Source organism: Falco rusticolus, chromosome 5 (genome assembly GCF_015220075.1).
Source record: "Falco rusticolus isolate bFalRus1 chromosome 5, bFalRus1.pri, whole genome shotgun sequence".
Classification (NCBI taxonomy): Eukaryota; Metazoa; Chordata; class Aves; order Falconiformes; family Falconidae; genus Falco; species Falco rusticolus.
Genome location: NC_051191.1, coordinates 9,391,708 through 9,407,424, shown reverse-complemented (window position 1 = coordinate 9,407,424; position 15,717 = coordinate 9,391,708). Strand labels below are relative to the sequence as shown.

General features: G+C 38.3%; 1 protein-coding gene across 1 annotated transcript in view; it reads right to left on the bottom strand.

Moving 5' to 3' along the window:
• Positions 1–15,717, bottom strand: part of CADPS2 (calcium dependent secretion activator 2) — a 323,439-nt gene that overhangs the window by 213,076 nt on the left and 94,646 nt on the right. Inside the window, exon 3 of the mRNA XM_037389390.1 lies at positions 1,242–1,574. Within this exon, the coding sequence (XP_037245287.1) occupies positions 1,242–1,574 (333 nt within the window). The remainder of the gene's footprint in view (positions 1–1,241; positions 1,575–15,717) is intronic.

Below are 15,717 nucleotides of genomic sequence, written 5' to 3'. Positions count from 1 at the left end.
CCAACTTGCATATCCCAGAGGTTAGCTTCACGATTTACAAGAGGCAAAAGGAAAAAGATTGGTCAAACAGGAAAAAAAGAAGCAATATTTTCTAACTCTTTCCATTCAAAACTGTTCGTTCAGAAGTTTCCTTCCACCCTGTTAGTAAACAGCTCACAATGAAAACAGGGAGTCCTCATAATTGGATGCAGAATAAAGTATTACACTTTCTCATTATGAAAGCTGGATCTATGACCCTGAGAAACATTAAACAGCACAGATGTTTCAATCACAGAACAGTTACATGACTTCATTAATCCATAAATGAAGTAGGCAACAATGTCCGAGATTCCTCATTTGTTCCTGTATTCAGATGGCCCATGACTACAAGCCCATCTTAGCATAATATATGGGAAAGAGCTTAGCTGTAGTCTGGTGTATGATTTTATAGACAGTGCAGAAAGCTGTGTGAGCTCAGTTTAAATGCTACATCCATGCTGGTTCGTTGCAAGACTTTCAAAACCACCTTGCTTTTTCCAGGTTTTTCCTCCTTAAGTAATTGCTAATTTATAGTTGCATCACTGTGAAGACTGGCCAGATAAAATATTTTTACATACGATTTACACTACTGATTAACCACAGATTATACATATAAATCCAAACACACCTTCTGAAAAGACTGTTTGTCTTGGCCTCAGCAATTTATGGGGAACATAATTTTTATCCCTTAAAATAACAAAGTAAAAATGTGCAAATTAGCTTTGTAGATAGTGTTTGAAATGGTGCACGTTGAGTTCTACCATACCGACCTTCTAGACACTGGATCGCCAAGAGCATCCTCAATTCAGACACCTGTCACATATCTATTTACGTCAGCAAATTTCTTTTAAAGATGTTCACACATACACAAATGTCGGTACATACGTACGTGATCTGTGTGAGGGTATGCAGGTACACAGATCATAGCACAGTTTGTGAAGATCACCCGATCACCCGTATCACTGGAGCTGTGACACTGTAAAAGGTCTCAGGATATCCATAGCATAACTACCATATACTCTGGCATACCCTTTTTCCTAGTGCTGTCCAGCAACCAAATGATGCAAAGATTCCTTTCTGAGGGGGTCTCATCTCCTCAGACTGTGGAGATGTACTTAAAACTGAAGGCTTCTACTCAAAGGGAGGAAGCACTTGACCTTTTGGTGGGGGATGGGAGAGAAGGTATTTTGGACACAACAGAACCGAGTGACACCAATACTTACTTGGCAGGCATTATATATCAACTGGTGTTCCAATTTTTTGATCCCTAGAATCTGCTGAAACATTTCATAAAGCTGTTCCTTGCTCAGAATCAGCTCCGATACAGCACTTAAGGCCATTCTATTCGGCTGTTTGCAAAAGTCCTCTTCTCCCCTGTATATGGCATCAAATTTGGCTAGCCAAGAACTTAACACTGTCTCTTTGCTTAATCCATCGATTTCTGGCAAACTTCGGACTCTCTTTTCTATGTTTTTCTTAAAAACATCTCTAAAGTCATTTGCAGAACATCCTCCACTGTGGACCATTCTTGCAACCCGGTCACTCTTGAGAAATACCTTTCAAAATAAAAGAAGAGGAAAAAAAAGGAAAAGTTAGGCACGGACACAAACACAAGACAATTCCTTATAAAAGCATTACAAGCTAGTGTTTTGCTTCTGTGTGAGTTTGCTTTATAATGGAAGAGTTATACAGGCCAAGTTTGCTATATTTTTCATGAAGAAACGAGTGACCACATTGGAGAAGTAAGTTTCTGCACTGATTACATGCTTAAAATAAGCAGCTTTTTAAGTATTTATGCACAAATTCACATAGCTAACCCAGAATTAAGTCTGAATTAACAGCAGCTAATTTAAAACTTTCCTACACTGTCTCAAAACTCTGGAGCATGAATTAAAATATGATCTTGAAGCCAGCCAAAAATGTCATGGAAGATTAGATAGAAATCCAGAAAAAAAGAACACTACAATCAATATTCATAACAGAGAGGAGAAAGACTCAAAGACACAAAACTGGTTCTACCTACCACTGCAGATACAACACTGAAGACACAATATGGGATTCTCTGTAAAAAGACCCAAACAAAAACCAACACAAAAAACCCTTCCCAAGTACCCGTACTTTAAGATATGACATCCAAATTACAACAACAGACCCATTAAATCAGCATCAGCATTCTGTAACAACTTCTCAGGGTTCAAGGATGGTTGCATTCATCTCTTCTTCTAACATGGGCCTTGGCAAAATTGACTTTTCCAGCCACAATGCGTGGCCAGCTCATTTCTAGTAGCATGTCTCATGAAACCGTTCCTCTACAAAATTCAGCTAACAAAAAGAGGACCACTGCAGCACGATCAGCCCTGTAAACAACTGATGTGTGCCTTGGACAAGGGATAAACTGCATCATGCATAAACGCTTTCACGAACAGATAACTTGGGGTGAACCACCTGGCCTCCTGCAGCAGGGGGAGATGGGTTGAGGCCCCCCCAACCCTGCAGGGCTTGGCTGCTGGGAGGCTGCTTGACTGCCACATCAACACCCCAAGCACAGCTGAACTGCCAAGAACAGATGCGATGCCACGTAGTCCAAACAGATTTCCTCTGCGTCACCTTTCTGACTGTTTGCTCTTTTCAATCTGATACTATGAAGTGGAAGATGAGTTAACTGTGCATTTTCAGATAGTCATTTTAATCACCAAGAGCTACGAAAACACAATGAATGGAGATGATAGCACAGCAGAGCTCTGACTCCATGTGCTGCCGTGTGTTGGAAGATAGCGCACCTAACAACCGACTTAAAATACTGCTGTGCTTCATTTGGAAAATACAAAGCAGAGGAGTAGAAGAGGAGCTAAAAAGCTGAGCAGAGGGGAGTACATGGGTGGAAAGAGATCACAAAACTATCTTCCAGTTCCAGTGCTGCTTGATGCATGTTTCCCTGTAGCATATTTTAAAAGGTAGTTACTCACAAATTACATCTTTCAACAGATATTCTAATTGACATCGTACAGAAGGCAGTAGATTAAGCCTAAAAGTACTTGCCTAAACAGGTTATTCCAAAAAAAACATCACCAATATCTGCTAATCACATTTTATGCTCTAACTGTACCATGATGAATCTCCTTTTTTGGAAACATAAGCATCCAAAGTTAAATTCTTATCCGTAATGGGACCTGACATGGTTACTGTCAACTAATGCTGATATTAATTTCCTCAAAATGCTACACTAATATTGAATCTCGTTTCAAAACAAATAATAATCAGAAATTCCACTCAGCAATAAAACTATTCAACACAAACAGGTACAAGGATATTAAACCTTTCCTTGTTTTAACAGTCCACAATTACAATTGATTCATTCCAACAGCTTCACTAGAAAGCAAATAAAAAAAACCAATTAAAAAAGATGACCTAAACCCAAGTTCAGCTACTTTGTACTGTTTGTAAACAACATTAATTCTTCCATCACATTAGTTTGCACAACCAATGAGAGAAAGCAGGTGCACAGGAAATAGTGAAATTAAGAGTATTTATAGGTTCTTCCCCCCAGAAAAAATCTAATGTTTATCTAAGATTACATGACTGTATGTATTGCTAATATAACTGGATCATTCTAATTAAAAGATAATTTAAAATATTGCAAAATACACACTGTAAGGCCATCAGAATATCATTCACCTTTCAACACCTTCTTTCAGTCATGTTATTCAAAACCATTAATGCAGAATGCAGGGGCTGAAAAGCTGCTAGCGCCCCCCATGACTTATGAAACAGATTAATTCACAATTTATTTCTGATTTTGAAGTTGATTTTCTAGGAGACTGCAGGAAAAAAGCGTTTCATTTTTTCAACACTCACCTATTTTAACACTTGGTGCCTGCAACATTGACAAAACGATGGCATGTTCATGCTGGGCAAAACAACAAATAAAAATACAAAATACAATGAGCATGTAGCCCTAACCTTAAAATGTTCCCTTCTGAGTGTTTTGGGTCGCAAAACTGTATTTTTATTAAATTTTCAAAAATTATACCAAATAATTCTTTCACAAAAGATATGGTGGGTATTAAAGGGAATTACTAAAAATATAAACCCAAGGTGCAAATAACATACTACAGAAAGTACATGGTTGGTTCTGAAAAGGAATCCGTTGGACCTAAAGCTCTTAGCGCATGAATCCTCTTTGAGTGGCTATTTACCAAAATTTTTCCTGAGGGGAAAAAAAATGTAACATCATCTTTGAAATTAACTACTTGTACTTGATATAATTAAAAAGTAATAGTAACATCTGAACAGAAAGACTCCATTTTTAATGCTTTGTTTGCAACAGAAAACCATAAGAGAATGGAAATTCGGTTGAGTGTACCATATGTGCCTCAAATTTGACACTGTAAGATGCATTTAAAAAGCTATTAAATGTCTCATTATTCCTGTTCCTGAAAGACATATGGTACACTTCATGTTAAATGCAAAATCCTTTGCTTCAGTTATATTTCTTGAGTTCTGTCTTCTCAGTTTCAAAGCTCTTCTGAGCTGTTTTATGGTGCTTTTTTTTTTTTTTTTTCCTTTTTCTAATCGAAAGAGAAGTTTATGGGAATTGCTACTATATGGAGACTGGTCTGCCACCAGTTTCATGCCGATGGAGCAGTTATTTCCACTATTGTTCCAGAAAGCCCATCTGGCTAAGTATCTGCAGGCCCAGAGTTCAGGGACACATACATGCTTTACAATACTGGTGGCACTTCCCTGGAAGCATTAATTTTCACACTGAAATATATAAGCCTTTGAGGTAGTCTGAATGTAGTCCATATTTTTTTCTTCAATATGGATTATACGCACAGCCCAATAATCCCCATCAGAGAAAAGGTTTGTGTTGCCATCCATCTTTAAAGCAAAATACTAATTAAGTACGGTCACTAAATTGCCGGCTCTTCTTCCCTTTACTCCTGTATCTGGATTGTCTGCTCATTAGACTTAGATCTAATTAAATAATCATTCAAAAACCTTCAGTGTTAAAATATTATCTCATGTCTCTCAAAACTAGGGGGGAACTGGAGAGGAAAAAAAAATAAAATTAAGAGGTTTGAATGTAAAATGTACTTGAAGAAGTTACTGGGGGGACAAAGAAATCTATTTCTATAGAGAACTAGATTTGGCAGATCAGTTGTGATCATTTGGAAATCCTTGTATTATTTAGAAATAATTTGATAAGAGAAAGTATTTTTAATGAAGGCTTCCCTGTTTCTGCCAGTGTTTTCTGGACTTTTCAATGAAATCATGGAGTAACACTCTTTGTCAGTCAGCATTTGAGCTTTTAGTATCGTTATTGATTCCTTGAATCTAAGTCAGCATCTTTTTCAGTTCACGTTATTTAGAGCCCTTCTATATACTCTTGGACTGAGCCATACGTACAGTCTTTGATGGATAAAGTTCTTCTCACATCATAACTGGTCAAAGATGATCAGGTAAAGAATTTTAAAAACCAAAATTCCTTAATTTCTTCTTCCCTTATAATTACAGTAACCATTATCATTTGCATTTATGTCCTGGAGTATGGTTTAAATTAACTTTTTTCTAATCATTACACATACACAATTTCATTTGTTGTAAATGCTAGTAGTAAAAAGCTTAATTCAAAATCATCTTCAGCACTAGCTACTTACATTAAAACCGTATTTCTGTTTAAAGATGAAAAATCATCATTTAGCAGTGCTTACAGCTTAAGAAAGTAGTGAAAATATTAAACTAAGAACTGCTTTTACATCTTCTAGCACATATCCCTTGAATAACATTTCTATTTATCAATCATCACACCAAATTTAATTATATATGCAGGTAACACAAACAGGATATTCTCATTTAGTACTGTAAAGCTTAGAAAAAACATAAGCAATATGCAAAAGAGTTTGCATAAACTCGATTGTAGATAACCTTCGCCTTCTCTTTGTAAAGGGATTAAATATAAGGTCCAGCAGGCCACGCATTACAGACTTTTATACATGTTTTCTCTCCTTCTCTCATTTGAAAGACACATGCTGATGAGAGTTTTCTATTAAGGTCAGCCAGTTTGGAAGAAAAAAATCCAACACAACAGTTACAAATATCTGTAATGTTTCTAGCAGTTTGTATAAGTGATGTTATTAACCAAAAAAAATAACATTTTGTAATTTTGCTACACATACCAGTAAAACACAACCTTTCAGCTACTTGCTTATGTATCAGTTCTAGCAGTGCCTGACTCAGCTGCAGGCACAGCACCAGCTGGCAACACACTAAGCTTGCACTGACCGAATTATTTTACAAGTTCTTTCATTCTCTGGGAGAAAACTTTGCAAAAGGATTTGATAAAGAGAAAATTTATGAACTAAGCCACACACCCCATCCCCCCTTTTAAATAAAGAACTGCAAAACCAAGAAAACAAAAATGTGTGCTCCAAACAGTACATTACCTCAAAGGGGAAAAATATACATACGTTAGGATTTTTAATCAAAATCTCACTTTCATACTAACATTCTCTTCCAAATTAAAACACAGAAAGCACACACCACCACTACCACCCCCCCCAACCCCCCCATATTATTTGTTGCAAAAATGTTGTGTCTACAATACAAATCTCTTGCAGAACACCACTTGCATCTGTGGTATACCCAGTGCTAGAAAATAAAAATCCTTGGTCTTGTAGGTAATAATTTATAATGGAGCACTTTTTTCAACATAAAATTGCCTTCTTATTAACCACGTGAAAACTGCAATTTTAGTTTCAGGGAATATAAGTGTGTGTATGTGTGTGTATATATATATATATATAAAAGCACATGTGTGTATGTAATGCATGTGTATATACACACACACAGAGAAGAGCATTGCAGTCAGTCATGTTCATCCATTAACCATTTTGGAGACACTCAATTCAACTATGACTTATTGCTTCTTATGTTTTGAGTACAAGTTTTGTGTGGTAACAGAGGATTTTGTTTGATAAAATGTTTGCTTTTTGAAATTCAAACAGGTACAGAGAAGGGCAGAAGGACCACAGAAACAATTCCTCAGCCGCTGAAAAGAAAACGCCTTACACATCTGGCCCCTGTGCACCTTCTAGCAGTGCAACTGCACCAACATTCTCCTCTTCATAAAGCAAAACAGCATTAGGAATTTCATTTGCCACAAGAGCAGCTAGAGATTCTTCGTTTTACACAAGATCACATTTACGGTCGAGAAACGTCCTGTGCCTTAACAACCAGGGCTCAATGCATGTCTCATGGAAAAGATGGCTGCAGCTCAAAATGCATACTAAGTCTCTAGGACAGTAAATTTCTATACATACTAGACATTATCTGAATCCGCTTCCCTATCACCTTTCCTTACAACACATAGTTCAAGATGCCTAACAGCTTTTTTCACTTAAGTTCTGGCATTACTGGATACAAATTCCTGGCACCCTGCATACTCCAGCACAGTAATAGGTGTGTAATGGACACATTCGGCCTCTTAACCAAACTAGCAATAGTTTGGTACAGGCTGCAGGGGAGGTAAAGGCCTGAACCATAGGTAGCTGGGCCAAGAACTCCTCTAGTTCCAATCTGTTCTCTGAAAACCCACAAAGGATCAGTCACTCCATGAGCATTTATCTGTATGAGCTTGCAATGATGACCGTGTGATTAATAGATGAATAGCAGGTGGCTTTTCCAAGACTCATTTATCAAGGAACAAAGAAAGTTGTGAGTACAAGGAGTCCCTGTATACCTTTCCCATTGCATGTGAACTGACTGGGCGCCAACCACTTTATTCCATGACCAGGACAGCCTCAGTGAGCCTTCTCTGGCTCTCCTGGCTAAGCAGGCTGGCTGCACAGCAGCGATCTCTCCTTGAGCTGGGATGCCTGTGAAGGTTGCTCCTCAAGGCAGAGAGACCTTTTACCAATGGCATGACTTTTACTGGTAAGAGATCGATACTGCGCATAACTTTGTAATATGTTAACTTTGATTGGGTCTTGGTAACTTTGATTTGTGCCTTGGTAGTTCTGAATCACTGTTCAAAGTGGTTGTGCCGTAAAGTAACAGTGTGAATCTTGCAATCAAACTTTGTTAAGCCACGCTTTTACAGTATCATATTAAAACCACATTTGCTAATACTTTTGACAGTGGTTCTTTAAGCAATCTAAATCACCCATTTGGAACAAGGTGGAATAAACCACCACAGTCCTTATACACAGAGAGGGCCTCTAAGTAATAGTTCACCCAGGAGCTGTGGTAGCTTTCTACTTCTGTTTCTACGATTACTTGCACGTCATTCTGAATTATGCATAAAACGTCCCTGTCTTCCAGACTACCAATCACAGCTGTAACAGCATCCTCTGCACTGATGTAGAACATGGGAAATGCTTCATTACCTACGCTTGGTCATTTTTAAATGATTGCACCAATTGCTCCAAGTGATGCTGCAAACTTTATTTCGCTTGTGAAAGTACTCTATCTCCTTCTAATTAGGACTATCCAGCTCTCTTTCTGTTGGCCTCCTGGAGCTTGCTAAGGAGCTGCAAGCACTGCAGCGTGGTCATTTGGGTAGCACCACCAACCTGGACACATTCTTTAATGGTGAAGTTCTTCCAAAGACTCCACCAGATGCTGACTCCCACACTGTCCCTCCCAGTCTGGAACAACTCTTACGCAAACAACTCCCAACCCACGGGCTTGTGATCAAAGCAGACAGGGCACCATCAAGACTGCAAAGCATAACCACTGGGAGGATCTGGCCCCTCTTCTCCAAGCCCCAGTCACACCCTGGTCATGAAGAAACACACTTTAAGTGCATTTTTTCCCAGTTGGAGCTGAAGGCTGTCACAGAGGCTCAGTCTGCTGTGAGTTGTGTTGCTTCACCGTATTATGCCCACCAGCAACGGCAGGCACTACTGCCCTTTAAGCCAGCGGGATTCTCCTTGGGCAGGTGGGATACACTTTCAGTTCCCATGTTTTGTAGTGCTGTCACATCAATCTCCTGTGCCCACTGCAGAGAAATAAGACTCAAAAGATTTTGGTGAATGTGAGGGTAGACCCACTGTCCCCAAGACAACCACTGCCCCAATTTCACCTGTTTGTCATTGTTACTTTCTACACAATAATTTCATTGTACAATCATTCAATCATTGATTATTAATGCCCCCACATAAACCTTTAAAGTTTAGTTTAATCTCTCTCAGGGAAAAAAAAAAAAAAAAGAGCAAATTTCACTGTAAGGCATATAAAGAAAATTCAGCCTCTGACAACATCATGCATTTCCACCTTGCAAGTGTTTCCAGAGCTATCAAACCATATTCCATACAAATCATAAGTGTATAGTTATACAAGGGCCAAACATTGTCTCTCCTACACTGGCTCACAAAGACTGATGAGCCCACTAGTTAATTACGTAGGTCTCCACAATTATCCATACCAACTGCAACTGATGTTTGGGGCATCCTTAAAATGTACTAATGTTAAAATTGAACTTTTTCATATAACTAAGAAAACAGGTTGTCAGATAAGGCTTACAGATATTTCTCTTTGGAGAGATGCTTCAGGAGAACCCCATCAACCAGACACAGATACACAACTACCAAGGGCTGCATTTTGTCCTTAAGGAATCATTCTTGCATTAAAGGTTATTTTTTACTTTAAGCTTGATTGAAACAAAAGTAGAACTATATTAAGATTAATGGCAACTATGTCATATTGGAAATTGTCAATTAAAAATAAAAAAATATAAATGAACCTAAGTACCTCTTTGATGAAGACTGAACAAGGGCAAAAAGGATTTTGACAGAAGTCTAAGTAACACTCAAGTTTATGAATGCTTTTCAGATGTGCTTTTCTGATGTGTTCTCCACTCAAGGTCCTGATGTGCTTTCTACAGTTACCAGAACACTTGAAATTTATGACACACTGGATAAATGTTTTAGAATAGCCAGCAACTTTCAGGCCTAAATTGAGCTCTAAAATTTCTGCAGAAGACAGTAATTATCTTTTTAGAAACTAAAAGGAATTGAAATAAGTTTCTTATTTAAAAATTCAATGTGAAATGCATTATCATGCTGTGCTAGAAGCATTACTTGATGAAAAACAAAACATAGGACATTTACTGTGTGATATTAAACAGCACTGTTGCTGCCACTGCAGCAGCTCCTCAAAGCCTCTCATACAAAAGCTCATTCACAATTCTCATTGCAGTCAACAGCTCTCACCCACTTCTTAAAGTCCTTCCCATTCCACAGGAATAAAAATATTCCCCATTTCAATCGCTAGCATGAGCAACGCTCTCTGGGATCAGCTCACACAACCCTCAGTAGTTCTACTGTATTCTGAAATCACACAATGCATCGCACCAAGGATGGGGCTAGTTTGATGAAGGTGCAAGAAACCTGACAGATTCAAGAACAGCTGCCATAACTACATATTCTAAGAACAAAGGATTATGCCTAATAGGAATTAACATATATTATAACCAACGCGGTTTGCTGCTATACTCTGGAGCTGCAGAAAATAAACATTGTTTCAGATACGATGTTCCCACTGCACTTAGGAGAGTCTGGGTAGAAATAGAAAAACCCTCCAAAAAATGTGAAATCGATGCTTAGATTAGGTTCAGTCTAATCTGATCAGAAGAACAAGATCATTTTGGATGAAAAATAAATACCTTATGCAGCTACTACTGTTACTGGTATATATTAATTATTTTAATGCCAGTTGAATCAAATTACTGCATTAGCCAGTGAAACAGCATTTATATTCTAAGAAAATACCAATAGTTACCAATGCAGTTTAACAACTACTGGCTGCTGAACATGAGTTAAAATTGAGCTACTTACTGAGATATGCTCAGTATTTTGAAATCAGAAATATTTTTAATGTTTTTAGAAAAAAAAATACAACTGGCTTGCAGGTCTTCTTCCTCTCCTGTTCCCTTTCACCCCCTAGAAATATCCAAACATCCTCCAGGCACTATTTTGATTTTTTTTTTTCTATGAAATTATCAGAGTTAAAGGGCCATTTTTCTTTATCTGTGTAAATCTTCAGAAGAGTCCTTTATCTTCAAGTAAAAGCAAAAGGCACTCAAATTTTAAGAGATCATACTAACAAAGTCCTAGTTCTCTGTTTAAGTATTTCTGTCATAATTTTGTTAATTACAGGTTTCTTCTCCTACAAGTGTACTACACTGTACAGTTTTCCGTAATTCAGGGAGGGGTAGGGGTGGGTGGGTGGGGATACTGAAGTAAAAAATTCCTTAAATTTTAGTTAAAACGAAACAAAAATACTTTCCTGTTAAAACCTCCTTAAAACATCACATTATGTTAAGGTGAGAAAAGGAAATAAAATTTGAAGTAATAAACCACCGTCATCTGAAGAGGCATGACCTTAATTTAATATTTTTCCTTTTTTTAAAAAAAAATAATTATGTCTACTACCATTGTGGAGTATATTAAGCTATGATTTCTTCTTATCAAGAGTAATGGTTCAGCAAACATCACAAGTTGAAATCTTTAGAAGGTTTACTTTGTTTTCTTCAAGTCTTTTGGGCAATATCACAGATACACATTGGACATTTCTTACAGCTTAGCAACCGGCTATCTGTAAAAATACACCAAAAGCCAAACTCTTGAAAGTTAAAATGCATGCTATTTGTCTAGGCTTACATGCTTGTAAGCATATTGCACAACACAACACTGTGTACTGGGATTTGTTTCTTCACCTCCTTTTTCAGACTGGCACAAGCGATTGCCCAGTCTTACCCAGTTTCTGTTCCTGAAGGCTACACGTTACACAGACTCATGTACTGCAATGTTTGTGCCTTGGGCACAAGAACAAACAGAGCTAGAGTGACAATCACCATAAAAAACTATTTCACCCAGAAGTAGGGTTTTCTCCTGGGTTCATTTATTAAAGTTATCCAGATGCCCTTTTGGAACAAGTGTATTTGTCCTCCTTTCAAGGCTGACAACAGCAACAATAGTTTTTGCACCCTGGTGAGACACAGCGAGTTATCTACCGTTGTCTGTACGAGCATAGCTGCGGATTACTTTAGCAATAGCTCTGCTTGCTACCTCCTCGTACAGTCTCCCCTTCCACCAAGCCGCAGAGTTCACTGGATGTCTGGAGAGTGTGGAGGGACTTTGTGCACTGTGGCATTGGCCCTCAGGTGGTACCCACACACTGGAGGAGTTATTCTCCAAATACCATCTCAAATGTACAGTCCAAAGCGGTCCAACTTCCCTTCCAAGGGACTTTGCTCACACAGGCAATGTGGTTCGAGATCTGGGCAGACTGATCCACAGCTACAGATTAAACACTGGCAGCCAGAAAGAGGCAAATCCTCCTCCCCAAAGATGAGGTTCGAGTACCTTCATGCTAGATGCTGCATGAGGGCAATTACAAGCATGCAATTACAAAAATGATTTCTCATCTTCCAGCTGTCTATGGCAGGGAGGAATTAGCTGATAACAGGTAAAAGCACAGCAGAAACAGATCTGCATATTTCACAATGTTGTGATGCTTGGTTTGTTGGAAGATAAGAAACAGCCTGCTGTTAGAAGTCTTAGTAATTCTGTGTTCAGCAATGGGAGTGGGTTATCCGACGTGCTGCTAGGGAAAAAGCACTGTTCCCTCTGCATACTGCTTTCCTCCTGGCTAGGATATTCTAAGTCTAATGCAGACAATGCCATGAGCTCTAAAGTTCTCACCTATATGGTCCACTCATCATTCCTATTTAACTGTGGAAATAAATGTGTAAATGTCACTGGAGACTCAGCAGTTTCTGTACAGCCCTAGACTTTTCTATCCAACAGCTCTCTCCTGCTAGAAAAGCCATGCTCTCTCTGTAGAGGCTTCTCAGATACAGGAGAAAGAAGAGACTGCACAGAGTGGGTCTAGAATAGATCATTATGTTCAATAGTTCCAAAACAGAAAAGGTACTCCAGCTAATTACCATCCCAGCAAAAGAAACCAAACTCCATGCTAGACATGAGATGTTTTCAGCATCTATCTTTTTAATGTATTGACTGATACAGACCATAAGCAGAAGTGAAAGTATTTTATACTGAAAAACACACAACACCAAAGGGAAGGAGAAGAGGTTTATGCTTTGAAGCAGACATTTGTTTGCTTGCAATTTAAATGCAGGGGCTGCCTTGTCACCAATCCAGACAAGTTGCCAACAACCTATTATGCTGTCTTCCCAGTTTATTCAAGACATGGCAATTAAAGCTGACATGAAACTGTTTCAGTAGAGATACAAAGCAGAGGTTTTCCTTGACCACATAAAAAATTTCTTTCTCCACTGCGTAAGGCTGCAACACGCTCACTGTCCTTGGCTGTATCCATCACTATCTACTTGGTTAAAGTAGTAATTTGCAAAGCCTCTTTTTGCCAAAGTGCATTTTCTTGGTTAGTAAGGTGAAATTCAGCAAGCATTAGGAGCCCATCAACACAATACTTCCAGATTTTCCTCCCTCTTTACAAAAGACCTGAAAACTTGCTCCCCAGTATGATCTTGTCTGACCAGGACTCCTCCCTTTGGGGACCAACAGAAAGCTCCAGGTGGCAAGAATTTCAAAGGGTCTATTTTAGCTACCGCAAGTCAGAAAAAGGCTGTTAACTTGAACACGTAACACAGCGTGCCTCAGAGATATCACTGAGGAAAGGTTTATTTTCATTGCAGTATTGGTCCCATTCGTTTTCCAGCAAACAAATTCCAGAAGGAAGGTGTCCAACCCTGATTATGAGGGAAGAAGGTGAAGGACAACAAAAGCAGCTAGAGATGATCAAGCAGAAAGAAGAAACTGAAGACTGAAAGAAACAGACTTCAAAAAGGAAACATATATACCCAAAAATAATGCGTAGTAAACATGGTCATACCAAAAAGATAAGAAAAAACATTTACTTAGTGTATTTATTTCACAATCACAGATGATGATTAGTTTATGCATAACTACCTCCTTTGGTACCTGCAACTGTGAGCAAAACACACAGCTGTTCAAAATCAACAGCCCACATTTCCATTTGCCTTGCTAAGGAACTCCTCAGTCTGCTGACTTTTTGGTGTTTATTTAATGCAGTACAAAATACAACAAAACTAGCACTTCATCTCTTATGACAGTTTTTATCTCTTAGGATACAATTTTTCTAAAGATAAGATCCAATTACTTGCATTAACTTTGAGAAAAAGTGAAGTAAATGAGCAAGTACAATAAAGAAGGGAAAACAGTCCTTCACTGAATTTTCCTCTAGAGTCACTTGTTCTAATTTTTATTCTACTTGCCTGAAAAATGAAAGTTATGTAAGTGACAGTTTTCATCGTTGATATTGCACTGAGCTCATTTTGTCAGAGATGAAAACAACTAGCTATTTCATTTCCCTATTATCATTAATGTTCTCCTGTGTTAACAAAGTATGGATTAATAGTTATTAGTTTGAATGAACATACTACTATATCTCTATTTTTAAACATAATACTACCAGGCAGCCTATAGTCAGCGTAGCTTTGCTGAGATCCTTTCAGTTCCTATTCCACATTCCCCGAGTACTTCCATTTAAAATGAGAAGGACACTGTTTCAGGATAGAATTTTTTACTCATCGAGATCACTTTTTCATGTCCAATTTATGTATTCTGCCAGTACAAATGAATGTTCCAAAAGCACATGAGCGAACAGAAACTGGGCTGAAGCCACCTGAAACATCTTTTTTTTTTTTGTGTGTCTCTGCTTTAGCAACCGAAAAAGTGTCACAATTAACTTGTCCCTTTCTTTCCATGTACTATTTAGTTTTGGTGGTTTATCTTTTGGTGAGGTAGAAGGGGCACTGTTGGGTGGAGAGAAAGGTTAAAGCACTGCGTTCACTCTGCGGTCTAAGGAAACCAAAAAAGAACTGACATACCATAAATACTGCAAAACTTGGATAGTCACTGGAAAACAAAGACAAGAGTAGATCCTCTTAAGTTTTACTGATGATGTCTTACTTTTTAACATAGCATCTTTCTCCTACTATGATCCCCAGGGTTCAAGGAAGCAATACATAGCCCCTTTCCATCCAAGGAAAAAAACTTCTTCTGGATCCCATAACAGATGGCATCATTTTAACAGTATTCCTGAGAATTAGATGTCATGTGCAGAAGTGGCAGAGAGAAAGATCTCCAAGACAGAACCACAGCTGCGTACTTCCCACCCCAAAACTAAAAAGAAAGGCTGTCTGCACCTGTTGGCTCCTGTGTGACCCAACAGCTGCTAGGATAATCCACTATGATTATTTAAAAAAAATCCCATCATTACTAAAATGATGGAAGTAAGAACAAAGAAGCTGAACATCAAGACATCAAGAGCTGTGACTGGAGACAAGTAAATAAAGAAGAGATGCAAATCAAAAGATAAAGGAGTAAAACTCCATCTAGTTCACAACTTAGCAATCGCTAAAGTCTCAGCAAAGAGAAAAATGAAAAGTCTTAGTATTGTGTCTCCATCTGTACTTATGCACTAAGAGAAAGGAACCATTCAGAGAAGAATAAGAACAAACAGTCCTACAACCCATGTTTAGTATGCAACTCACCCTATTAGATCCCTTTCCATGTGCTGGGAAAGGGCATGCTCATCCAGAGGACAACTTAATGCGGGCTCTACTCTGAAGCAGTCATTGGATGCACCTCTCTCTCCACAATGAGGGCAGAGAAGCTCGCAAAGATT